Below are 27,991 nucleotides of genomic sequence, written 5' to 3'. Positions count from 1 at the left end.
GGCACACCACACTAAAGCCTTTAAGAAACTTTTCTTTTTCAAATATTGTGTCTCAAATATGTGTGCTTGCACTCTCTGACCTCTCCTTTCTTTGAATCCTTCCACGTGCTGTTGCCTCTTCTTGGACCACTTTGTCTGGACCAGCCTTCTGGTCTCAGCTTAAAATAGTACTTCCTCAGCAGCCTGCCTTGAATCTCCAGCTTAGATTCTATTACATTCTCAAATAGCATGGTGTATTTCCTCTGTCATACAACTCATCACAATTTAATTTTGTGTCTCTTTTCATGGTGCACTATCTTGTAGGGTTAGTGAGAACTGGGAATCATTTTTATCTTTATCTCTGCTTTCTTTATCTATAGTGCTTGAGAAATGTATGGGTGTATTCAGCATCTTTGAATAGCTTAATAATTTTGCGTTGTTGTTTGTGTGATTTCAAACTGAACTTTGTTTTTCCTTTTAGTGTCTCAATGAAATCCTGGAGTCAGCAGATGCGCCTTTAGAAGTCACTGAAGGATTCATTCAGTCAATTTCTCTGTCTGTTCCATGGGGCTCCCTGCTGCAGGATAATTGTGCACTGGAAGTAAAAGGGTTAGAAATGGTCTTCCGACCTAGACCTCGCCTAGGTAGGTATAGTATATATTTCTGTTTTATTTGTTTTTATTTTCATTCTACAGAGACTGTGGAAGTAGCATAATTGCATTCAATTCAGTATTTGATTTATTACTTGCATAGTATTTGTATCACATGGTCTATGTAGGGTATGTGTGATTGTACCTTTAGAGTTGTTTCTCTCCCTGTTTAACCACAGGAACTTTAGTACACAGGTTATTTGGTTTAATTATTAGTTATCAATTATCTGAAGTGACTTGTATTTTAAAGATGCCAAGCACTGTGTCAGAAAACAAGGAAGATTCATGGAGAAATGTCAAAAGAATGTAGAATTAGGTTTGAAGAGGTTCCCCTTGGCCATGTATGGGACAATTTGAGTGTCAAAAAGAATAATGACAATAATGGATTATAATGCATTAAATAAAATCCCCGAGTCCATACTGATGCAAATAAAATAAATATGTAAGGGAGTGGGGAAAAGGGAAATTCTTCATTACAGTAGAATACCTATTTATAGATGTAAATGAAATGATAGAATTGGACAATCACCATGTTTTCAGCCACCATATAAAAATTGATATAGGCAAGAATTATCAATGGATACTAATACCATTTGATGAAAGGTTGTTGGGGAGCATAATATGTAAACAGTATCAACATATCTCCCACTGATTACCTATTTTTTACAAAGGGAACAGTGGAGAAATTTCATAACCAAGTGATAAAACTTAACCTCATCAGTAACAGGTGAAACTGACTTCATATGGCTCCTGATGTGACACACTGAGAGGGACACAGTATCACTTATGAACTGTTACTGCCTGAAGTGTATAATCTAAATCAAATCATGAGGAAGCAGTCAAACAAATCCAAAATTAAGGGAAATTTTACTAATTGGTCAGTACTCTTAAAAATATCAGCATTATGGAAGACAAGGAAAGGCAGAAGAACTGATCCAGATTACAGAAGTCTAGAGATAAACAACTAAATGTAGTATGTGATCCTGTTTTTTTTTATTTGTTTTTTTTCTATGAAGAATATAATTGGGGCAATTGAGGAAATTTGGATATGGACTGAATATAAGATAATATTGTGTCAGTGTTAAGTTTCTTGGGTATGGTAATGGTGTTGTGCTTACGCAGAAGAATGTTCTTGTTTTTAGGAGTTAGATGCTGAAGTGTTTAGGGGTGAGTGTCATTATGCCTGCAATTTACGTTCAAATGGTTCAGCAAAATTGAGTGTGTGTGTGTGTTTGTGTGCGTGTGCATGTATGTGTGTGGATTTCTCGGTGAATCTAGGTGAGGGGTATGTAAGTGTTCATTATACCATTCTTCACCTCTGCTGGAGATTTGAAAAAATTCAGAAGAAAACCTTGGGGGAGGGAAAAGTTTTAAAATAGTGGTAAGTCATGGTTCACAAGTATATGCGTTTTGCTGTTTTAATTATATATATATAATGTTTTCTGATTTATTTATGAAACCTGGACATAATATATTGGTGTGCCAGACACTGTTCTAAGTGCTTTACAAATACTAATTCATTTAATCTGCACAGTAGCTCTTTGAAGTAGATTCTTACTATTATTCCCATTTTACAGGCTAGGAAACCAGAGCACAGATAGGTTTAATAACTTGCCCAAGGTTATAGCTTCGTAAGTGGAAAAGATGAGATCTGAACTCAGGCACTCTGGCTCTAGAGTCCCTGTTCTTAGCCACTATGCTATGCTGTCTGTCAGATTTTCTCCTGTGAGGCATGCATGTGTGCATGTGTGTGTGTGTGTGTGTGTGTGTGTTTGTGTATGTATGTATTTTATAAACCAGCAAAGTCATGGTAACTCATTTTAAATTCCTAACTTAAATTCTTCTAATGATAAAAGATGTTTGTGTATATATATATACTTGAAGAATTATAATCCCAAATGCTGCTGGAAGCACCAAAGTTTAAATTATGCTTGGTAGATGACAGTGACCTGTATTTTGAAATTTGATAACCCATGCATTAAAATCCTCATTCATAATCTGGTATTTACTTAGCAAGAATATTCTGTCACGATAAGTACATAATACTACTTCTTTATGGACAGTCAAACTTTTAAATATTTTCCCCCCTTTAATAAGTATTACATTAGAAGGGTTTTTAAATTCCATTTTGAAAGGGAGTAATTCTAGTAATGTCTGCCAGTTTCTTTTGAATAACATAAGGAGGCATGGTGGATTTCTTTCATGAGGAAAGACCTGGAAAGGATTTTTCAGCGTTCCCTCCTCCCAGAACACTCATCTGATTTATCTACATTTATACTAATCTTCCAAAGCCTAGGTGACCTGCAGCCTCCACCAGATTTCCTGTTAATTCCCTCAGCTAGAAGAATTAACTTCTTTCTTTTAACTTTCATAGTGCTTTCTGGTGGCACTCAATAATTGTCTAATAATCTTCTTAACTGTATCTTATTTCTTCTATACTGAAGACTCTTTGAGGGCAGAATTCTTAATTGATTGATTTTTATGTTCTATAGCAGTGTCAGCAAACTATTACCTGTAGGCTAAATACAGCCTTTTTGTAAATCTGATTTTATTGGACTCAGCCATGTTCATTTATTTACTCTTGTGGCTTCTTTTTCACTGCAGTGGCAGATTGAGTATTTGGTGACAGGGACCGTATGAACCACAAAGCCTAAAATATTTACTGTCTGACCCTTTACAGAGTTTTCTGATCATCTTTACAGTATTTACAACAGTACCATGCACGTGTAAGATACCCATTAAATATTTGTTGACTGAATACACAAGTTAATATTCGGCAAAAATATAACATGTAATGAGAACAGATATCTTTGGACTTTTTTCTTTGATCTGTTTTTTTCCCCACAGTTATTAAAAGGTGATGTTTAAATCTCAAGAATAATTTCTAGAATACTGTATCTTTGGGTAACACTATGATATTTGAAATCTCAGTGGGGGAATAAGACTTTATCTTTTGAAATGTGTTATTTTGAGAAATGATTTTGTGGTAACTCTGAAAAATTATTTAGGATTAATCTGTTTTCTGCAGCAACTGGTTCTGAGCCTATGTATTGGTCAAGTTTCATGACCAGCAGTATGCAATTGGCAAAAGAATGTCTTAGCCAGAAACTGACAGATGAACAAGGAGAAGGATCCCAGCCTTTTGAAGGACTTGAGAAGTTTGCTGAAACCATTGAAACAGGTCTGGTATTGAGCATTTTCAAAAATTTTAGATTTATTGGTATCTTTATTTAGTAAGCCTTGCATAATGCAGGTCCACTGGAGTGATTTTTTTTTTTAGAGAAGCTGTAGGCTTACAGAAAAATCAGGCATAAAATAGAGTTCCTTTTATACTTCTCAGCCCCCTTACACAATTTTCCTTATTAACACTTTACAATTGTGTGATACCATTGTTAAAATTGATGAAACCATATTATTATAATTATAATATTAACTGTAGTCCACAGTTTATATTAGGGTTCACTGTGTTTGTGCTATATAGTCCTATGATTTTTTTTTTTAATTTTTATTCTAGTACCATATATATATATATAACCTAAAATTTCCCCTTTTAACCACAATCAAATATATAGTTCAGTGGAGTTAATTGTATTTGTAATATTGTGCTGCCATCACCACTACCCATTACCAAGACTTTTCCATCATTCCAAACAGGAACTCTGTACAGTTAAGCAGCATTAACTCTCCATTCCCTAACCCCACCCCAGCCACTGGTAACCTGCATTCTAGTTTCTGACTCTATGACTTTGCTTCTTCTAATTATTTCATGTCAGTGAGATCATACAATTTTTTTCCTTTTGTGTCTGGCTTATTTCATTCAACATGATGTCTTCAAGGGTTATCCATTTTGTCTTATATGTCAGAATTGTATTCCTTTTTATGACTGATGCTTCATCATATGGCTGTGCCACATTTTATTTTTCAGTTCATCTGTTGATGGGCACTTGGGTTCCTTCCATCTTTGGCAATTATGATTAATTCCACTATGAACATTGGTGTGCAAATATCTAATCGAGTCCCTGTTTTCCATTCTTTTGGAAATGGGATTGCTGGGTTATGTGTTAATTCTGTACATAACTTTCCGAATAGCCCAAAGTATTCTCCAGGGCGGCTGCACCATTTTACTTTCTTATCAGCAATGAGCCAGTGTCGTTGTTTCTCCATATCCTCTCTAACACTTGTTATTTTCTGTTTTTTTTTTTTTTTTTCAATAGTAGCCATTCTACTGGGTGTGAAGTGGTAGCTCATGGTTCTGATTTGAATTTCCCTAATGATGCTGAGCATCTTTTCATATGCTTTTTGGCTATTTGTATATCTTCTTTGGAGAAATGTCTATTCAAGTCTTTTGCCCGTTTAAAAATTTTTGTTTGTCTTTTTGTTGTTGCGTTGTAAGGTTTCTTTATGTATCCTGGATATTAAATTCTTATTGGACATGTGGTTTCTAAATATTTTCTGTCACTTTTTAGGTTGTCTTTTTACCTTCATGATGAAGTCCTTTGTACAAAAGTTTTTAATTTTAATGAATTCCCATTTGTATATTTTTTTCTTTTGCTGCCTGTGCTTTTGATATAAAGTCTGAGAAACCATTGCCTAACAAAAAGGTCCTGAGGATGATTGACTTTTTTTTTCAAGAAGTTTTATAGTTTTGGTTCTTATATTTAGCTCTTTGACCCATTTTGAGTTAATTTTTGAATATGGTGTGAGGTAAGGGTCCTCCTTCTTTTGCCGATAGATATCCAATTTTTCCAAAACTGTTTATTGAGGAGACTGTTCTTTCCTTATTGAGTGTACTTGGCACACTTGTCAAAAATCAATTGGCCATAGATGTTAGGGTCTATGTCTGAACTATTCGATTCTATTAGGCTGTCTGTCCTTGTGCTTGTACTATACAGTTTTTTTTTTTTTATTGACATTGTTCAGATACCATACAACTATCCAAAGATCCAAAGTGTACAATCAACACAATTATTTTTTTTTAATTTTTAGAACATTTTCACTCTCCAGAAAAGAAACAAAGACACAAAAAAGGAAACTCACATCCTCTCATACCCCTAACCATGCCCCACCCCTCCATTATTGATTCATGGTTTTGGTATAGTACATTTGTTACTGTTGATGAAAGAATGTTAAAATACTACTTACTGTAGTATATAGTTTGCAATAGGTATATTTTTTTCCCTATATGTCTCTCTATTATTAACCTCTAGTTATAGTGACATACATTTGTTCTAGTTCATGAGAGAGATTTCTAATATTTGTATAGTTAATCACGGATATTGTCCACCACAAGATTCACTGTTTTATACATTCCCATCTTTTAACCTCCAACTTTCCTTCTGGTGACATGCGTGACTCTGAGCTTACCCTTTCTACCACCTTCACACACCTTTTAGCACTGTTAGTTATTCTCATTATGTGCTGCCACCACCCCTGTCCATTTCCAAATATTTTAGTTCACCCTTGTTGAACATTCTCATAATAAGCAACCACTCCCCCTTCTTTAGCCTCATTCTATATCCTGGTAACTTATATTTCATGTCTATGAGTTTGCATATTATAATTAGTTCATATCAGTGAGACCCTGCAATATTTGCCTTTATGTGTCTGTCTTATTTCACTCAATATAGTGCCCTCAAGGTTTCTTCATCAACCCATTTCTTTTAAGATGGTTTTGTTCAAACACTATGCATTCCGTCCTAAGTAAACAATCGTTCCTTCCCTGTATAGTCACGTATTTATTAGTCACGTATATTGAGCACCATCACCACTCTCTATATAAGGACATTTTTTCCACAAAGATGGAGGAAGAGTCAAAGAAGTCAGAGAGGCAAAAGAAAAAGGCAAGAGAAAGAGAGAAAAACAAACAAACCAAAAACTTGATAGCTAGAAGGTGACAAAAGGAAAGATAGCATTAACCTAAAGTAGAATAAAGAGTCAGACAACATCACTAATGCCTGGAGTCCCATACCCTTCCCCTATTCCCCACCACCCCATATGCATTTAGCTTTGGTATATTGCTTTTGTTACATTAAAGGAAGCATAATACAATGTTTCTGTTAATTCTAGCCTCTATTTTGCATTGATTGTATTTTCCCCCTAATCCCACCCTATTTTTAACACCTTGCAATGTCGACATTCATTTGTTCTACCTCTTGTAAAAACATATTTGTACCTTTTATTACAATTGTTGAGCATCCTAGGTTTCCCTGAGTTACACAGTCCCAGTCTTTATCATCCGTCTTTTTTTCTGGTGTCCCACATGATCCCATCCTTCCTCTTTCAACCATTTTCACAGTCATCTTTGTTCAGTGTACTTACATTGCTGTGCTACTCTCTCCCAAAATTGTTTTCCAAACCTCTCACTCCTGTCTTTTCCCTTCTGTCTGCAGTGCTTCCTTTAGTGTTTCCTGTAGAGCAGGTATCTTGTTCACAAACTCTGTCATTGTCTGTTTGTCAGAGAATATTTTAAGCTCTCCCTCATATCTGAAAGATAGTTTTGTCGGATATAGGATTCTTGGTTGGTGGTTTTTCTCTTTCAGTATCTTAAATATATCACACCACTTCCTTCTTGTCTCCATGGTTTCTATTGAGACATCCACACATAGTCTTATCAAGCTTCCTTTGTATGTGATGGATCTTTTCTCTCTTGCTGCTTTCAGGATTCTTTCTTTATCTTTGATGTTTGATAATCTGATTATTAAGTGTCTTGGCATAGGCCTATTCAGATCTATTCTGTTTGGGGTATGCTGTGCTTCTTGGATCCGTAATTTTATGTCTTTTGTAAGAGATGGGAAATTTTCATTGATCATTGCCTCTTTTATTGCTTCTGCCCCTTTTCCCTTCTCTTCTCCTTCTGGGACACCAATGACACATAAATTCTTGCTTTTCATTTTGTCTTTAAGTTCCCGGAGATGTTGCTCATATTTTTCCATTCTTTTCTCTATCTGTTCTTTTGTGTGTAGGCTTTTAGGTGCCTTGTTCTCCAGTTCCTGAGTGTTTTCTTCTGCCTCTTGAGATCTGCTGTTGTATGTTTGCAGTGTGTCTTTCATCTCTTTTGTTGTGCCTTTCATTTCCATAGATTCCACCAGTTGGTTTTTTGAACTTTCAATTTCTACCTTATGTACGTCCTGTGTTTTCATTATAAAGTTCATCTCTTTTGCCATATCTTCCCTAAACTTCTTGAATTCACTTAATTATTAGTTGTTTCAATTCCTGCATCACAGTTGAAATGCGAGTTTGTTCCCCTGACCGAGCCATAACCTCATTTTTCTTGGTGTAGGTTGTAGTTTTCTGTTGTCTGGGCATGGTTTCCTTGGTTACCCCAGTCAGGCCTCCCCAGACCAGAATGGGCTAAGGTCCCAGAAGGAAGAAATATTCAGTATCCGGTTTCCCTGAGGGTGTGTCTTAGAAAATTGGTACACCCTCTGATGCCTCCGGTCACTGTGCTTTCTGCCCAGCAAGTGGTGCCTGTTAGCCTATAATTCTTGACTGGTGTAAGTTCTGGATGAAAGGCAGGTAGTAGAGCTGGGCCCCACCCCTTTCTTCTTAGAGAAGATAGACGCCCTAGGGGGAGGTTATTAGTATTTCAATGGTCTCTCTCTGCCTGTGCTGTACCCTTGTCTGGGTCACAGAACTGGGAACTAAAAGTGGCTGAGGCTTTCTCCACTGAGTCAAAAAAGGAACAGAGCTAGTCTAAGGCCACCCTCCGGCTCTCCAAGTTCAGTCGTCACCCAAAGCCTCTGTCTACTTGTTGGGGATTCGTACCTTGTAGTGAGCAGTTCACACTCGCTAGTTAAAACCCCAGTTGGAGCTCAGCTGAGCTATATTCGCTTGCTGGGAGAGAGCTTCTCTCTGGCACCAGGAGGCTTTGTAGCTCGGGCTGTAGGGGAGGGATCCCCCGATTTGGAGCCGCAGTTTTTACTTATAGATTTTATGCTGTGCTCTCTGGCATTCCTCCCAGTTCAGGTTGGTGTATGATGAGTGGACGGTCACGTTTGTCCCCCTGCAGTTATTCTGGATTATTTACTAGTTGTTTCTGTTTTTTTTAGTTGTTCCAGGGGGACTACTTAGCTTCCACTCCTCTCTATGCCGCCATCTTAGATCCTCTCTCTTGTACCATATAGTTTTGACTGCTGCAGCTTTGTAATAAGTTTTAAAATTGGTATGAGTCCTCCAACTTGGTTCTTCTTTTCAATATGTTTTTACCTATTTGGACCCTTACTATTTCATATAAATCTATTGACTGGCTTTCCCATTTCTGCAAAGACTTTTGGAATTCTGACTGTGATTGCCTTGCATCTATAAATTGCTTTGGGTAGAATTGGCATCTTAATGATGTTTAGTCTTCCCATTGATGAACATGGAATTTATTTCCATTTATTTAGGTGGTCTTTGATTTCTTGTAGCAGTGTTCTGCAGTTTTTCATGTATGTTGTGATTCTTTTAGTTTTTCCTGTAATTGGATTTGTTTCTTCATTTCTTCTCCATTGTTCATTACTATTGTATAGAAAACTATTGACTTCTATGTGTTGATCTTGTTCCCCACCACTTTACTGAGTTTGTTAGTGCTAGTAGTTTTGTTCTGGATTTTTCAGGATCTTCTATATATATGATCATATCATTTGCAAGTAGGGAAATTTTACTTTTTCCTTTCCAATTTGGGTGCCTTTTATTTCTTTCTCTTTCCTAATTCCTTTAGCTACAAGTTCCAGTACAATGTTGAATAGCAGGGGGCATCCTTGTCTAGTTCCTGAATGATAGAGGTAAAACTTTCAGCCTTTCACATTGAGTGTGATGTTAGTGGTAGGACTTTCATACATACCCTTAATCATGTGAAGCAGGAAATTTCCTTCTATTCCTAGTTTTCTAGGGTGTTTTTTTTTTTTTAAATGAAGAAAGAGTGCTGGATTTTGTCAAAGGCCTTTTCTGTGTAAATTGAGATGATCACCTGCCTTTTCTTTGTTCTGTTAATGTGGTTTATTAATTGATTTTCTTATGTTGAACTACCCTTGTATACTTGGGATAAATCCCACTTGGTCATGGTGTTTAATTCTTTTAATGTGTTGTTGGATTTGGTTTGTTAGTATTTTGTTGAGGATTTTTGTGTCTCTGTTCATAAGAAAGGGGTATTGGTCTGTAATTTTCTTTTCTTGTGGTGTCTTGATCAGGTTTTAGTTTGAGAGTGATGTTAGCCTTGTAGAATGAATTAGGGAGTGTTCCCTCCTCTTCAGTTTTTGGAAGACTTTAAGCAGAATTGGAGTTAAATCTTCTTGGAGTGTTTGGTAGAATTCCCTCATGAAGCCATCTTCTCCTGGGCTTTTCTTGTGGGAGGATTTTAATTACCGATTCAATCTATTAGTTACTGGTTTGTTGAGATCTTCTGCTTCTTTTTGAGTCAGTGTAGGTAGTTTATGTTTCTAGGAATTTGTCTATTTCATAAGGTTATCTAATTTATTGTCATACAGCTGTTCATAGTATCTTCTTATAATCCTTTTTAATTTCAGTGGGGTTGGTAGTAATAACCTCCCCTTCATTTCTGATTTTAGTTATTTGTGTCCTTTTTCTTTTTTTCTTTGTCAATCTAGCCAAAGGTTTGTTGATTTTATTGCTCTTTTTGGCAAACTAACTCTTAGTTTCATTGGTTCTGTTTTTTATTCTCTTATTTCATTTATCTTCACTCTGATCTTTGTTGTTTCTTTCTGCTCACTTTGAGCTTCATTTGCTCTTCTTTTTCTAGGTCCTCCAGGTGTGAGGTTAGGTCTCTGATATTTTTCTTCTTTTTTAATGTAGGCTTTTAGAGCTATTCTGTTCCCTCTTGGCACTGCCTTTGCTGCATCCCCTAAGTTTTGGTACACTGTTTTCATTTTTATTTGCTTGAAGATAGTTCCTACTTCCCCTTGTGATTTCTTTTTTGATCCACTGATTCATTTCTGCCTATCTGTGAATTTTCCAGTTCTCTGTTACTGATTTCTAGCTTCACTTCATTGTAGTGCGTGAAGAAACACTATGATTTCAATATTTTTTGAAATTGAGACTTGTTTTGTATGTAATATATGGTTTATCCTAGAGTATGATACATGTGCACTAGAGAAGAATGCATATTCTGTGCTGTTGGGTGAAGTGTTCTATACATGTCTGTTAGGTCTAGTTGGTTATAGTATCGTTCAGGTCTTCTATTTCTTTATTATTCTTCTGTCTAGCTAGGTCTTCTGTCCTTTATTGAAAGTAGTATATTGAAGTCTTGTATTATTAATGTAGGATCATCTATTTCTCCCTTAAATCTGTCAGTAATTGCTTCATATAATTTGAGGCTCTACCATTAGGTACATATATATTTATAATTATGTCTTTTTGTTGAATTGACCCTTTTATTAGTATTATTGACCTTCTTTGTCTCTTGTTAAGTTTGTTTTTTTTTTCTTTTTAAGTCTGTTTTATCTAGTATTAGTATAGCTAGCCTAGCTCTCTTTTGATTACTATTTGCATGGTATATTTTTTCCTATCCTTTCACTTTCATTGTGATTTTGTCTTTAAATTTACGGTGAGTCTCTTGTAAACAGCATATAGTTGGGTTATGCTGTTTGTCCATTTTGCCCATCTCTGCCTTTTTACTGGAGAGTAGAGTGCATTTACATTTAAAATAACTACTGATAATGCAGGAGTTTCTTCTGCCAGTTTGCTATTTGGTCTTTATAAGGTAAGTCATATCTTTTTTTTGTTCTTTCATTACTGCCTACTTTCATATTTACTTGATTTTTTTTTTATTATTATAGCATTTTGACTCCCTTCTCATTTTTTTTGCAGATATTTTTAATATATTTCCTTTGTGGTTGTCATGGGGCTTAAATTTACAGATCTATAACCTCAATAGCATATACATATGTTCCTCTTCCCCTCTGTTCCCCCACCTTTTTGATGTACTTGTTACAAATTTTATCTTTATACATTGTATGTCAAAGCCATAAATTTATCATAACTTTTTATGCATTTCAATTTTAGAACTTGTAGGAAGTAAAAAGTAGAGTTACATATCAAAAAATACAATGCTATAATATTGGCATTTATAGTTATTGATATTAATTCCTTTACCACAGGTCTATTTCTTTATGTTGCTTCAGTCCACTGTCTAGTGTCCTTTCCTTTCAATCTGAAGGTCTCCCTATGGCATTGCTTGCAGGTCAGGTCTAGTGGTGATGGACTCCCTCAGCTCTTATCTGGGAATGTGTTGATGTCTTCCTCATTTTTGAAAGACAGTCTTACCAGTTATAAAATTGTTGGTTGATAATTGTTTCAACATTTTAAGTATTTCATCCACTGCCCTCTTCCCTCCATGCTTTGTGATGAGTATCAGCACTTAATCTCTTTGGAGCCCCCATGTACATAATATGTTGCTTTTCTTTTATAGCTTTCAGATCTCTCTCCTTGTCTTTGGCATTTGGCAGTTTGACTACTGTCTGTCTGGGCATGGTTCTCTTTGAGGTTATCCTCTTTGGGGTTTGTTGGGCTTCTTGAATGTGTATATTCATGTCTTTCATTGAAATTGGAAAGTTTTCTATCATTATTTCTTTGAACATGCCTTCTGCCCCTTATTGTCTTCTCCTTCTGGGACTTCCATAATGCATATATTGGTATGCTTAATGGTGTCCTACAGGTCTCTTAATATCTGTTTCCTTTTTTTTATTCTATTCTCTTTCTCCTCCTCACCTGAATCATTTCAGTTGTATTGTCTTTGAGTTCACTGATTCTTCTGTCAGCTTCAATCAACTGTTGAAATCCTTTTGAAATTTTTTTTTTTTCATTTTATTTATGGTGGTCTTCAACACCAGTGTTTCTATTTTGTTCCTTTTTAAAATTTTCTTTTTTTAATTGATAGTCTCATATTGTTCATTCATTAAATATATATCCTGAAGTCATTTAGTTATTTCTCCTAATTCTTTAGTTTTCCTTTCTTTGAGTGTATTGAGGATCATTTTAAAAAAGTCTTTGTCCAGCATGTCCAGAGTCTAGACTTCTTTGTTAATGGTCTCTGGTTTTTTGTCTTGTTCCTTTGGATAGGCTGTCATTTCCTTTTCCTTTGTCTTGTAATTTTTTTGTTACACATTGAGCATTTTAATATTTTAAAGTTTTTACTCTGGAATTTAGTCCCTAAACTACATGCTCCTTAATGCTCCTTAAGTTTGTATTCAGCTTTTGATATGCCAGAAATTTCCTTGATTGCCAGGATCTAACAGAAACAAAGAAGGCAACATAAAAAATTCTTTTCATAGTCTTTGCAAATTGGCTCTGCCCTGGCTGGTGCTCTTCTTTAGAGTATAGCCTTCCTGTCAAGCAGATCAGGTGATGTGAATGTGAGGTACAGAGTCTGCTCTCTTTCTGAGCCTGTACCCTTCCTGGGCTTGTGCTTGACCTTGGCTTTAGGAATTCCCCTATTTACAGGAATTCAAATGCCCCCTCAACTCCTTATGAAATAGACTTTGCAGGCTGGCTGTGGTTGGGGGAGGAGCCAACAAGGCACCATGAGCTTCTCCTACAGTTTTTTTAAAAGCTGCATTTTTTTTCTTTCTTTGCCTCTCCCGTCCCTCTTCTCCCCTCTCCCCTCCTCCTCTCTATTGAGATATATTCACGTATCATTCAGTAATCCAAAGTGTACACTTAGTTGTTCACAGTACTATCATACAGTTGTGCATTCATCATCACAATTTTTGAACATTTTCATTACTCAAAAAAGAAATTAAAATAAGAATAAAAATAAAATAAAAAAGAACACCCAAAACGTCCCACCCCCCACCCCACCCCCCATTGTTCATTTCATTTTTTGTCCCCATTTTTCTACTCATCCGTCCATACCCTGGATAAAGGCAGTGTGAGCCACAAGGTTTTCACAATCACACAGTCACATTGTGTAATAAAGCTGCATTTCTTGATACGGTATTTGCCCCATTACTGCAACCGTATAACTGTTTTCTGGGGTTCTAATGAAGATGGCTCTTCCAGATTTTGCTGTTTGTTCAAAGATTCTGTGGGGAAACAGCACCCTGAAGCATCTTAAGCTATCATTTTGGTTGACTAGAAGCTCCTTATTAGGGTAGTTTTAAAAATAATTACTGTTCTCATTTTTGAACCTTAGAATTGAGATTATTTGAAATATTGTTTTCAGTGCAATTGCATGTTGTTTCTTTAGTACCCTTGTTTCTCCTCCTTTGTTTATTTTATTATGCTTACATGATGAAGGGGTAGAATTCAACAGATAGTGAATGCCATTGCCCAGGTGTCTGTTGAGATGTAAGAAGTGCTCAGTAAGGCAAAATATTTATATAAAACTCAGTATTTGGGGGGTTTTATGGGAATGAAATTCAGCTTTTTTTCTTAAAGTTCTTATCAAAGTAATTTACTATTTATTTCTGTAATCAGGAGTTTTTACTCAGTATATTTATAGTCTTTGTTGACTGTTATCTGTTTATTCTAGTACTAAGAAGAGTAAAAGTCACTTTTATAGACACTGTTTTGAGAATTGAACATGTGCCAGAAAATTCCAAAACTGGAACTGCACTTGAAATTCGTATAGAGAGGTAAGACTTCTTACATTTGAAAACAATTGATCCTATTCTTTTCTATTATATATAATAAAATTTAACTCTCACATTAGATTTCAGGATGCTTTTGGAGATCAGAGGTGATGATACAGATCAATATATTGTATAATTTCAGAGTAAAGTGCTGCTCTCCAAATTATGTTCCTATCCCATTATTGACAACTTAAACAGTTGGAGTATGTTGAATTCAAAGCAAGTAATGCTCTTTTAGTTAATATGAAATCAAAATGGTAAATATTTGAGTGCTGTTAAATTTAAGGCACTCCTGTAGGAGCATTTCAATTTTTTCATAAGAGCAATGCAAAATTTAGGCATGTTTTGTTAACATGGAAGACTGTTTCTGCTTTGCTGTGGTAAATCTAAGTGCTGTTTTAGTGAGAAATGCTAAGACCACTGTTTTTTTTTTTTTTTTTTTTTTTTTGAGGATTTTGCATGGATATTTTATGGTCAATTTGTGCAATATGTGATTTACTTAAAAAGACATAAACCCTGCTTTTAGTTTTTTTTGTATCCCTACTTGGGGCACATAAGCATGCTTAAAACAGGGATTGATTTATATACACACATGTATTCTAATATGAGGTAGTAACTGTTTATTTGTGGCTTAATCCTGAATGACCTACTCACAGAAATAAGCTGGATGAACTACATACATTGAGCACCAATGACACTTGGTACATGTTTCTCTTGGAGGCCTTTACCCAGTTTTTAGCACATATGTTTTGAAACATGAATTGGTTTCTGTTTTTTTAACAAAGCATGCATATTAGTGAAACGGTTGTTAACAAATTTTTGAAATTATGTTGCATTACCTTAAATTGTATATAAAAATAGATGAAATCTCATTCTCTACTTTGTTAGGGCTGAGGAGTAATCACATAAGAGAGTTCAAGAAATGTCATACCTGTGACTTGGGGCCATATGCTGTCTCACTGTTACCCAGAGATGTTTTATGAGGGAGCGCATGGTGGTTTTCCTTGATGCTAACATTAGAAAATTTAAAAAATTTTTCCCCAAGTTTAAGATAATTTGTAAAACTGTCTTTCTTAGTGTTAAGATTTCTTCATAAAAATATTTACTATAACATGATAGTGCTGTCCCATGTTATAGGCTTATTTTGAGGAGTGCTAACACTTGAAAAATTAATCTAAAAAGTTTTGTGTATTTCTTATAATTGCAGATAGGTTTTCCAAGGAGTTTTATACTTAGGCTCTTTTTGTTGTTAACTTTCAGGACTGTGTACTGTGATGAAACTGCTGATGAATCCTCAGGAATTAATGTACACCAGCCCACAGCTTTTGCCCACAAGTTACTTCAGCTCTCTGGAGTGTCTCTCTTCTGGGATGAGTTTTCTGCATCAGCAAAATCTTCCCCAGTGTGTTCAACTGCACCAGTGGTAAGAAAAACAGACAAACAAAAAACTTAAAAGGTTTAGGTGAGGTCTATTAAATTTTGCTGGGATATAAATAGGTATTAATGAGACTCTATCATGTTTGGGAGTTAACAGAAATATTCAGTAATGAGGACATACGCTTCAGAGACTTTGAAACACTCATATTTATAATTAAAGCCTTTCCTAACAGTTTACTGTGTATTAATCTGTTAGGGCACTCTTAGACACTGCATCTAAGAAAAATGATATATTACAATCTAATATCCTTTTATAATAAAAACTGAGGAAATCAAGCAATGTTTCCTTTTGTCTTATATAGTGACTGTATTGCTGAAAATTTATTTTACAATTCATGTCTTAAAAAAGCTTTATAATTAAGGAATTCTGTATTAATCCTTCTAAGAGAAATTTTTATAAATTGGTTATAAATTTTTATAAATTGGTCACTCCACAATTTACTTCTTATGTTATTTCACAAATTAGGTTTTCTTAATTATAGCCTGTTTAAGTTTTCTTATTGCTGTAATTTCAATAAATATTATACTGTGTTCATAAACTCCTTTTCTATGATTTGCTTTTATAATCAATGCATAATGCTACCCTACTACTGTGTTTTCATGTTGGCTGTAAGATACTGGTTTATCCATTGTAACATAATGCAGTTTTGCATGTTGTATGTTTCCATGTTTTCTTTTTAAGTTGATGTTTATATTTTGCATTTAGATTTATTTTCATTAAAATATTCTAAAGAATTGCTTTTTCTTGTTGTATTATTATAGGAAACTGAGCCAAAGCTGTCACCTAGCTGGAACCCCAAAATTGTTTATGAGCCACACCCACAGCTAACTAGAAATTTACCAGAGGTAGCACCCTCTGACCCAGTGCAGATTGGAGGGTTATTTGGTAGGTTGGAATTGAGTCTCACATTGAAACAGAATGAAGTACTTCCTGGAGCTAAGGTCAGTATTAGTTTTTTTTACTATACCAAACACCAAAATAAGACAATAATATTCTTCAGTTTATGCACTGACAACTGATTGATTAGTGTGGTTTATCCTATAATTAGGGTACCTGCCATCTCTGAGTAAGTATTTTTAACCTCATGGTGCCTCTGTCCTTAAGTCAGAAAATTCATGTGAGGTCTGCCTTCACCATTACTGCGGCAACTCAGTTTTTAGAGCTGCCTCCGACACTCACCCTCCTCCACTATCACAATTCAAAAACAAAAAACTTCTTTTTTTTTGTATTAGGCATGGTTTCTTGGTTCAGATAGCTAGGAATTCATTAAATAATCTCTTCCAAACACTGTAAAATTAAAAAGCTTAAAGGAGAAGAGATTTGGAAAGGGAGACGTTTTTTAATTATATAAATGCAAAATTTTCTACCTATGTATATTTTTGTAGTGGTTTATTATTTATGAAAATTTTTTTTTCATGATGTCTCATAGCTTTTGAAGACACTGTAAATATAAAGACAGTTCTTGTTTCTTAGAAAATATTGAATGGTCTATTGGAAAATCAGTAAACTTGCATTTATTTATACAGTTAAAAATGACTAAAGTGCTGTTTTATTACTTTGCATACTAATTTTCTATATAATTTCTATGATTTAGCTTAAATTAAGATATCAGGATTTGTTTGTTTACTCAGTGCTCTATGTCGAGTGACCGTACTGTACATTACTTTTTTTAAAGCAATTTTATTGAGATACATGCACACACCATATAATCCCTCCAAAGTGTATAGTTGCTTTTTTATAATCACAGAGTTATGCATTCATTACGACAATCAATTTTAGAATGTTTTCAATACTCTAAAAGGAAAAATCTCATATCCCTTAGCAGTCACCTCTCAAACTATAGTCAACTTTTGATTCTCCATTCTGATGAAGGTACGAGGTTGTGCTTTCAATACTAAAATATTTTTTAAAAAACCCAATTTTTAAAAAAATTGGCATATAATCAGAAACACATTTTCCCACTGTCCCAGGCCTTAATTCCTTTCTGGTTCATGATCTGGGGTGTTAGCAGTTATAAAGGAAGCAGTCTATCAGCAGAGCAGGGATCATGTCCTGGAAGAAGGGAGGACTTTCCATCTGGGCCAGCCCAAGTTCAAATTCCTGCTCTGAATCTCTTATGTGGGCTTGTGTTGATCACTTCATCTTTTTGAACCTTTTTCCTCATCTGTAAAATGGAAAAATAATAAGAACAAAAGGAAATAGATTTAAAAGCATCTAGCATAGAGCCTCAATACTCAGAAAAGGGTGATGATAAAGATTTTTAATGTTGGAGAATGTATTATATTCTTAGTTAGATCATGAACATTCCTCAAAGTCACAATGTAATTCTTGTTTTTAGAATTGGAAAGAATTTGTTTTTCCTCTGTGGAAGAAGCCTTTCTCTAATATATATGTGTTTTGTTAATTGAATTATTTTAAAAATGCAAAATGGTATAAAGATAATAGGAGTAAGTGTTAGCATCTCTGAATCACGAGGAGGTGATTGAAAAATAAGCAGCCATATTCAGCGGTTTAGAACGTGGTGTAGAGAATAGTGATTGCTGTTGTCAGAGTGTACTCTACAGAAATCAGGAAGAGAATGGGCTGGAGCTTTTGTGTCTAGGAGAAAGAATGGGCAGAGTTTGAAAAGAAAATGGTAGTCCACAGTGGCACCCTCTTTTATCTGCATTTCTGCTGGCTTACACCTTCTATACTCTGGAGAAAACAGGCTTTGTTGAAAATAGCAGGGATTTGGAGAGGCACACTGTTGGTAGAGAAGGTCCATGGGCAAACTTATGTAAGTCAATTTTGTTTGCTCTTGGTTTGAATCAATCTATAAGGATTATGATTTGAATTTTCTGAATGCCAGTGAACACTATACTGCTACTGACTTAATAGTCTTTCTTGGAAGCTGTGTCTTAAGGCCTCCTTGAATACCCCAAATACTCGGAGGACTTGAAGAGATAAAAAGTATGACATTGAAGTATGGAATTTTTTTTAGGAGAATTTTCTCCTCTTTGAACAAAATTTTATGGCCTTTATGTCTTTTTATTTAGATTGTGTGAATTAGTAGATAGAATCTTAGGTGAGGGAATCCTAGACTAAAGAATCAGTATTCATCTCAGTGGTTTAAACTATACTAGAATTTGTGGTGACAAGGTTTTAAAGGGTATTAATTTGAGTAGTTTTTTTTTTTTTTTTAAGTTGGATGTTGATGGACAGATAGACTCTATTCATCTGTTCCTGTCACCAAGACAGGTACACTTGCTTTTGGACATGTTAGCAGCCGTTGCTGGACCAGGTAAGTATAACTCTGTTTTCATTATTTGATTAAAATATGTAACATACAAACATATAACATACGTTTGGAAAGTCTATTATTTTTGAATGTGTAAAATTAAAGATGTATTGTGAATAAGAATCCCAAATAGTTAATTTTGGTGGAGTCTTTTGAATTGTGCTACCATGGCACAAATTAGCATTTAGTGCTATATTAATTTGTTTCACATTCTTATTTTTTTTTAAATTTTTCTGACTTACTTTTTGGTTGGGGATAATACTTCGTAGAACGGACAAAGTATTAATTCTTGAACACAAGAGCATACATTTTAAAGTATGTATTATGTTAAGGCAGTTTTAGTGAGATATTCACATACCATACAATCCATCCAAAGTGTACAATCATTAGCTTTTAGTGTAATCACAGAGCTGTGCATTCATCACCATAGTCAATTTTAGAACATTTTCATTACTCCAAAAAGAAAAACCCCATACCCTTAGCAGTCACCTCCCAATCTCTCTATCCTTTCCCAGCCCTACATAAACCACTAATCTATTTCTGTCTCTACAGATTTATTTATATTTACATTTTATATAAATGGAATCGTACAATAAGTTGTACTTTGTGTCTGGTTCTTTCACTTAGCATAATGTTTTCTTTTTATAATTATTTTTAATTAGAGAACTTGTAGGTTTATAGAAAAGTCATGTAAAAAATACAGCATTCTTACACACCCCCCTATTGTTGACACTTTGCTTTAGTGTGGTGACTTTGTTAAAACTGATGAATGAATATTGAAATAATACTATTAACTCTAGTCCATAGTTTACATTAGGTGTATTCCCCCTCCCAATATACCACCCTATTATAAACACCTTGTAATAGTGTCGTACATTTGTTACAGTTTATTAAAGAACATTCTTAAACCTCTGTTAGCCCCAGTCTATTGTCCAAAACAGGGTGCACTGTGTTATACAGTCCCATGTTTTATATTCTAGCTTTCATTCTAGTACCATACATGACCCAAAACATCCCCTCTCAACTACATTCACATACGTAGTTCAGCCCTGTTAAATTACACTCACAGTAATGTGCTACCATCACCACCATCCATTTCCAAACGTTTGCAGTCAACCTAAATACAAATTCTGTAAAAATTAAGCATCAGCTCCTTATTCTGTACCCCAGTCTATCTCCTGGTAACCTATATTCTAGATTCTATGAGTTTGCTTATTATAATTAGTTCATCTCAGTGAGGTCATACAATATTTGTTGTGTTGTGCCTGGCTTATTTCACTCAGCATAATGTCCGCAAGGTTCATCACTCCTTTTTGTACCTGAATAATATTCTGTCATATGTATATGCCACATTTTGTTTATCTATTCATCAGTTGATGGATACTTGGGTTGCTTTCATCTTTCGGCAATTGTAAATAATACTGCTGTGAACATTGGTGTGCAAGTATCTGTTTGAATCTCTGCTTTCAGTTCTTCTGGATATATACCTGGTAGCAGGATTGCTGGGTCATATGCTAATCCTATAACTTAGCTTCCTGAGGAACTGCCAAACTTCCACAGTGGCTGCACCATTTTACATTCCTAGCAGCAATGAATGAGTGTCCCTATTTCTCTATATTTTCTCCAACATTTGTAATTTTCTTTTTTTTTTTCTTTTTTTTTCTTTTAGGTAGTTATTCTAGTAGGTGTGAAAAATGGTATCTCATTGATACCATTTACCTAATAGCTGATGATGTTGAGCATCTTCTCATGTCTGTTTTAGTCATTTGTGTATTCTCTTAGGAGTAATGTCTCGTCATGTGTTTTGTCCTCTTTTTTGTCTCTTTATTTTTGAGTTGTAGGATCTCTTTATATATTCTGGATATTAAACCCTTATCAGATATGTGGTTTCCAAATATTTTCTCCCATTGAATAGATTGTCTTATCACTTTTGTGATCAAGTCCTTTGCACAGTATTTTTTGATTTTGATGAGGTTGCACTTATCTATTTTTTCTTTCATTGCTTGTGTTTGGGTGTACAGTCTAAGAAACCATTGCTAACACAAGATCCTGAAGATGCTTCCCTACATTTTCTTCTAGGGGTTTTATAGTCCTGGTTTTAGTATTTAGGTCTTTGATCCGTTTTGAGTTATATTTTGTATATGGTATGAGATAAGGGTCCTCCTTCATTCTTTTGCATATGGATATCTGTTTCCTAGCACCATTTTTTGAAGAGACTATTTTTTTCCAGCTTGTCAAAAATCAATTGGCCATAGATATAGGGTCTATTTTTGTACTCTCAATTTGATTCCATTGGTCTATGTATCTTTCCTTGTGCCAGTACCATGCTTTTTGGCCACTGTAGTTTTGTAATAAACTTTGAAGTCAGGAAGTGTGCGTCCCCCAACTTCATTGTTTTTCAAGATGGTTTTGGCTATTTGGAGCTCTTCACCCTTCCAAGTAAATTTGATAATTGGGTTTTTCATGTCTGTGAAGTAGGCTGTTGGAATTTTGATGGGGATTGATTGACTCTGTAAAACATTTTGAGTAGAATTGACATCTTAATATTTAGTGTTCTAGTCCATGAGCATGGAATGTCCTTCCATTTATTTAGGACTTCTTTGATTTGTTTTAGCAAAGATTTGTAGTTTTCTTTACATAAGTCCTTTACATCCTTACATGCTTTACATCCCAGTTAAATTTATTCCTAGATATTTCATTCTTTTAGCTACTATTGTACATGGAATTTTTTTCTTGATTCCCTCCTCAGATTGCTCATTACTAGTGTATAGAAACACTAGTGGTTTTTTTGCATTGATCTTGTACCTCACCACTTTGCTGAATTCGTTATTAGTTCTAATAGCTTCTTTGTTGATTTTTTGGGACTTTTTATATATAGGATCATGTCATCTGCAAATAGTGAAAGTTTTACTTCTCTCCTTTTATTTCTTTTTCTTGCCTAATTGCTCCAGTGGAACTTCCAGTACAGTGTTGAATAACAGTGGTGACAGTGGGCATCCTTGCCTTGTTCCAGATCTTAGAGGGAGAGCTTTCAGTCTACCACCATTGACTATGATGTTAGCTGTGGGTTTTTCATATATACCTTTTATCATGTTGAGGAAGTTTCCTTTTATTCCTATATTTCCAAGTGTTTTTTTATCAAGAAAGGATGCTGAATTTTGTCAAGTGCCTTTTGCATTTCAATTGAGGTAATCATGTGTTTTTTTCCCTTCGTTTTGTTGATTTGATGTATTACTTAATTGATTTTTTTATGTTGAGCCACCCTTGCATACCTGGGCTAAACCACTTGATCATGGTGTATAATTCTTTTGATGTGTTGGATTCGACTTGCAAGTACTTTGTTGAGGATATTTGCATCTATTCATAAGAGAAATTGGTTTGTAATTAGTTTCTTTTCCCACAGTATCTTTTTCTGGCTTTGGTATTAAGTTGATGTTGGGCTTATAGAATGAGTTAGATAGTGTTCCCTCCTCTTCAATTTTTTGGAAGAGTTTGAGTAGGATTGGTATTAATTCTTCTTGGAATGATTGGTAGAATTCATCTGTGAAGCCATCTGGTCCTGGGTTTTTCTTTGTTGTGAGATTTCTGATGACTCTTTGCTTGTAATTGGTCTGTTGAGGTCCTCTGTTTCTTCTACAGTAATGTAGTTTGTGTGTTTCAGGATTTGCCCATTTCATCTGAGTTATCTAATTTTTTGGCATACAGTTGTTCGTAGTATCCTCTTATCCGTTTTATTTCTGTGGATTCAGCAGTAATGTCCCCCTCTTGTTTCTAATTTTATCTATTGCATCTTTTTTTTTTTTTTTTTTTTTTGGTCACTCTAGCTAAGGATCTGTCAATTTTATTGATGTTTTCAAAGAACCAACTTTTGGTTTTAGTTCTATTATATTTTAATTCTCTATTTATTCTCTGTTTCTGCTCTAATTCTTTATATCTTTCCTTCTGCTTGCTTTGGGATTAATTTACTATTCTTTTTCTAGGTCCTCCAGGTGTAAGGTTAGGTCTCTGATTTGATGTTTTCCTTTGGTTTTAATGTATGTGTTTAGGGCTATAAATTTCCCTCTTAGCGCTGCCTTCCGTGCATCCCATAAGTTTTGATATGTTGTATTCTCATTTTTATTCGTCTCAAGATATTTACTGATTTCCCTTGCAGTTTCTTCTCTGACCCACTGATTGTTCGAGTGTTATTTAACTTACATTTACTTGTGGATCTTCCAGTTCTCTGTCTATAATTGATTTCCAGCTTCATTCCATTATGGCCAGAGATGCTTTGTATGGTTTCAGTCTTTCTAAATTTATGGAGACTTGTTTTGTGACCCAGCATGTGATCTGTTCAGGAGAATTCTCATGTGCACTTCAGAGGAATGTGCATCCTGTTTTGGGGCACAGTGTTCTGTATATGTCTGTTGGGTCTAGTTCAGTTATCGTATTATTCAAGTTCTCTGTTTCTTATTGATCTTCTGTTTAGATGTTCTATCCATTGATGAAAGTGGTATATTGAAGTCTCCAACTATTATTGTGGAGGTGTCTATTTCTCCCTTCAGTTTTGGCAGTGTTTGCCTAATGTATTTTGGTGTACCCTGGTTAGGGGCATAATATTTATGATTGTTATTTCTTCTTGATGGATTGCCCCTTTTATTAATATACGGTGTCTTTCTTTGTCTTTTATGACAGCTTTTGACTTAAAGTCAATTTTTATCCAATATTAGTATAGCTACCTCAGCTCTCTTTTTGGTTACTATTTGCGTGGAATATCTTTTTCTATCCTTTCACTCTTAACCTGTTTGTGTCTTTGAGTCTAAGGTGAGTCCCTTGTAAACAACATATGGTTGGATCATGCTTTTTTTAATCCATTCTGCCAACCTGTGTCTTTTGACTGGGGAGTTTAATCCATTAACATTCAGTGTTATTACTGTAAAGGAAGTACTTACTTCAGCCATTTTGTCCTTTGGTTTTATATATCTTTTTTTTTGGTCCCTCAATTCCTTTAGTGCAAACTCCTTTTCTGCATAGTTGACCTTTTGTGATATATCTGATTGATCCCTTTCTTGTTACTGTTACTGCACATTTTCAAAAATACTTTCTTTGTGGTTACCCTGGGGTTTATATTACCCAACCTACATCTATAATGTACCAATTTGAAAAGATACCAAATTAGCTTCAATAGCATTCATGTTCTTTGTTCTCATATCCCTCCGTATCCCCTCTTTATGTTGTTTTGTCCCACTTTATCACTTTATATTTTACACATCCATTATGAGGAAATATGCCTTTTTCTTTTTCAATTGTATTCTGATTTTTATGTGAATTAAGGAGTAAGAATTGTATATTGAGGATACAGTACTATTGGGTTTTACATTTACCCTTTTAGTTACTCTGACTGATGATCTTCATTTCTTCACTCTACTCCAAGCCATTCTTCCCTGTCTTTTCCTTTCAACTTGCAGGACTCCATTTAGTAATTCTTATAGAGCTGGTCTCTCATCGGATTTTATTGTTAATAGACTTTGTGTTAAGGGTTTTTTTTTTTTTGATGCTTGATCCAACTTATTCTAGACTTTAGACTAGCCTGTGTTTAACTGTACAGATTTTCTCAGCTCTTCCTCATCTGATTTTTGCCCTGGGTATGTGGTACGATTTTTAAGATTGTACTTTTTGTACAGTTGTTTCACCTCCAGGAGAGAGCTTCCTTTGCTCCTATGATGTGTTTAAATTCTCTCCTTCCCTGCATGCCCTGTTCTCCTTATACTCTTCAGTTCTGGGACCCATTCTATCTTACAGTATACCCCCGCCCTGTTTTTTTTTTAAACAAAAAAAAAAACAAAAAACAACTTTGTAAGGCTTTCCTGCCTTGATTTTCTTTTCTGTTAGGATATCCTTCCCCAGGGAGCCAGATGGAGTCAATCCAGAAAGGTGGGTTCTTTCAGAAAAGTCCTTTACCTTTAGGTGGTCCAGCCAACTGAAACTGAATTGGTCACTGTTGGAAATAAAGCGGTACCTGTAAGGGAATAAACGCTCACTCGGTTCTGGAGGAGAAAAGAATTTATTTACAATCTTGCAAGATAGGGCGTCCAGCCAAACGTGGTAGGCTGGCACGCCAGAGGAAGAGAATGGCGATCTTTGAATCTTCTACTCCTAATTCGCAAGTCCCTCTCCTGTTTCCCCATTGACTGGGTACTACAGAGGTTACAGCCTATCCGAGAACACCAACTAATTTATCTTTTGAGATTTTAATTTGTACAGCCTATCCCAGAGAGCCAACTAGCTCATTATTGAGATTTTGAACTGATCAGCCTATCCCAGAGAGTTCATTTAGTTTAAAAAAAATTTTTTTTTTTTTGCTGTGAGTTCCCGCCTCTGATTTTACCTCATATCTCTTTACATTCTAGTAACCATGGTTACTTTTTCATGTAAGGGGCTGGCAGATCCTTTCTTCTCTTTATCACAGGGCTTGTTTAAACTGGTTTTGCCCCCATTTCCCTTATTCCATGCTGTTTTTATATGAAAACTAAACTTATCCCTTTCTTACAGTCACAACAGTTCTTGACAGGGGTTCTGTTGTGGTCTCTCTCTCTTTTTTTTTTTTTTTTTTTACAACAACCAAGAAGCATGCCTTTTATTTAAAACAAAAGACTAACATACCAAAAAAATACCTGAAAGAATGCAAACCAAAATGTTAATAGTGGTTATCTTTGAATGGTGGAATAGGTTACTTAAAAATCATTTTAGTGTATCTGTATTTTATAATTTTCTACAATAATATGAATTACTTAAGCAAACATATACATTTAAAACAAGTGACAAAGAACTAAGTATTGGTCGCTACTGAATAAACTACTACTATTTGAGGATTTAATGTGATGCACAATTTTAAATTAAATGGCTTGTACTTACGGGAAGAACAAAGGAGTAAACCTTACCAAGGAGTCTTCGTGCTAGTTCAGATAAGGACACTAAAGATGGTTTAAAAAATAAAACAAGTGACATAGTATTAAAAATATCAAATTTTTACGTTTCTGAGTATTCAACGAATGTAACATTTGTTAAAGTATATAGCACACAGAAGTCAATAAATGTCGGTTGATTCTCAAACTGAATGATTTTGCCAAATAAAAATGACAAATGCATCCATATATAACTATTTTATCACAAACATGTAAATTATTTCCTAAATCCGTTGAATGAATAGCATTTCACCCTTCAGAAAAGAGTTTGAAAAAATTACTTTCAAAATACTTTAAGGCACTGAGACAGATGCCAACTTATTTTCAACACACTGAACTATGAAAAGCATATTGAATAAGTATATAAAATAAATAAGATTACTTTTCATAACTTTTATGCACAGTGATTTAATGAACAAATTAGAATCTCTAAAATTAGAACTGCATTTCTATCTATTAGCCCTAGCAACAACTTTCAGGAAACCGAATGTTGATAGTTTTAAAACAACTGCTTAGTTCAAATTGTTATCCCCACCAATGATGCTTGCTTATTTTCAAGTTTTCCCTCTTTGGGTAAATTCAGTTTGTTTTCCAAAGTCAACTTGTTTTGAGTACTACAAACATTTAATTAACATATATATATATTTATTTACTAGGTTTATAACTTTTTAACTTTCAGAGAAAGCACTTTAGTGGATGATTCTCATTCTAGAAAACCTGTGAGAAAATTATTCACACTAATGAAAGTTTTTACAGTTACAAAACTGAAGATTATTGCTGATGATAGGTATTTATAGGGACCTCTCCTTTGGGTCCCTATAAAGAAACACACAAGAAAATCTCAAAATGTATCTTCTGATTAAATATTTATAAACCAAAAAATTCACAAAGGAGGCTTTCATATATGTACATGTAGAACATTCCCAAGTAGAATACAGAAAATATATGGAGTCATGTACTGATTACAATTCAAATGAAAATTATATAATTCTTCATGACAGTCCTCTACAAAACATTTTCTTAGAGATTCCTGAACATATATTAATCATCTTATTTTCCATATCTTAAGGATAAATTCATTGATTTTGTCCTTCCCTCATATTTTTTTAAAGAACAATTATTTTTTTTACACTATAGAGGGGGCTCCTATGGTTGCTGTAAATATTACTGACAATAAATACTGACTTTCTATTATGTATGTGGTCTCTCTTTTTACCTGCTGAGGGTCCTTGTGTATGCAGTACTCCTCGTTGGCTTGTATTCTGCCCTAGGTCTCTAGGGTTAGGTCCCTATGCCTGGATATGGGTGGAATTCTAACTCGTGCTGTGATTCAGTCTACAGTCTCTGTCCATGGTGAGAGGGACCTGAGCAGTACTGCATCTGTGTGACTCCCGATCCGCTTGGGCCAAGTGAGGGGGAGGGCAAATGAGAATTGACTGGCAGCCTGGGATGGACTTTTCCTACCTGAGATTTTTCTGTTTCTTCAATTGAGCATTTGCAGAGTTGTTCTCCAGTCTCTACTGTCCTCCAGAGTTCAAAGCAAGTGGAATTTGTCCCTTTATTCACTAAATCTCTGGGGAGGCCTTTTCAAGGGATGGTTACATCGCCATGTTGATCTCTAAGTGTTTTTAATGTCATATCTACCAGAGATTAGATTCTGTGATTCTTGTTGGCTAGTTGCTTAAAAGTTGCTGCTTAGATTTCTGATTGATATTAAACAGTGCTGGTTTTGTTTTGACTGTGGTATTAAGTTGCTATTGGCATTGGATAAGTGGGTTTTGGGAGAGGGATGCTTAATTAAGAAACTACAAATGTAATTACTTTTTGCTTTCCTTTTATATACTTGTAGAAAATTCTAGCAAAATAGGGTTATCTAATAAAGATAGAAAAAATCGACCTATGCAGCAGGAAGATGAGTATCAAATTCAGATGGAATTAAATCGGTATTATTTGAGAAAAGATTCCCTGTCTGTGGGAGTATCTTCAGAGCAAAGCTTTTATGAGACAGAAACGGCTCGTACACCTTCTAGCCGTGGTAAGCAACTCAAAGACTTTATACCAGAATCATGCATTATCATCATAGAGCAAGGTAGACTTAATTTTGACTGTTGTGAAATGGAGTTCAATAATGGAAGAAC

General features: G+C 34.9%; 1 protein-coding gene across 3 annotated transcripts in view; it reads left to right on the top strand.

Moving 5' to 3' along the window:
* The window catches only part of ATG2B (autophagy related 2B), a 121,943-nt gene that overhangs the window by 30,797 nt on the left and 63,155 nt on the right, over positions 1-27,991 (top strand). For all 3 annotated transcript variants that reach the window (XM_037831908.1, XM_037831907.1, XM_037831909.1), the window contains exons 2-8: positions 461-623; positions 3,658-3,810; positions 14,095-14,197; positions 15,455-15,617; positions 16,394-16,573; positions 18,816-18,912; positions 27,703-27,888. In XM_037831908.1, coding sequence (XP_037687836.1) covers positions 461-623; positions 3,658-3,810; positions 14,095-14,197; positions 15,455-15,617; positions 16,394-16,573; positions 18,816-18,912; positions 27,703-27,888 — 1,045 coding nt within the window. The remainder of the gene's footprint in view (positions 1-460; positions 624-3,657; positions 3,811-14,094; positions 14,198-15,454; positions 15,618-16,393; positions 16,574-18,815; positions 18,913-27,702; positions 27,889-27,991) is intronic.

Source organism: Choloepus didactylus, chromosome 4 (genome assembly GCF_015220235.1).
Source record: "Choloepus didactylus isolate mChoDid1 chromosome 4, mChoDid1.pri, whole genome shotgun sequence".
Taxonomy (NCBI): domain Eukaryota; kingdom Metazoa; phylum Chordata; class Mammalia; order Pilosa; family Megalonychidae; genus Choloepus; species Choloepus didactylus.
The sequence above is the reverse complement of the archived record's forward strand: the minus strand, read 5'-3'. Positions and strand labels throughout refer to the sequence as shown.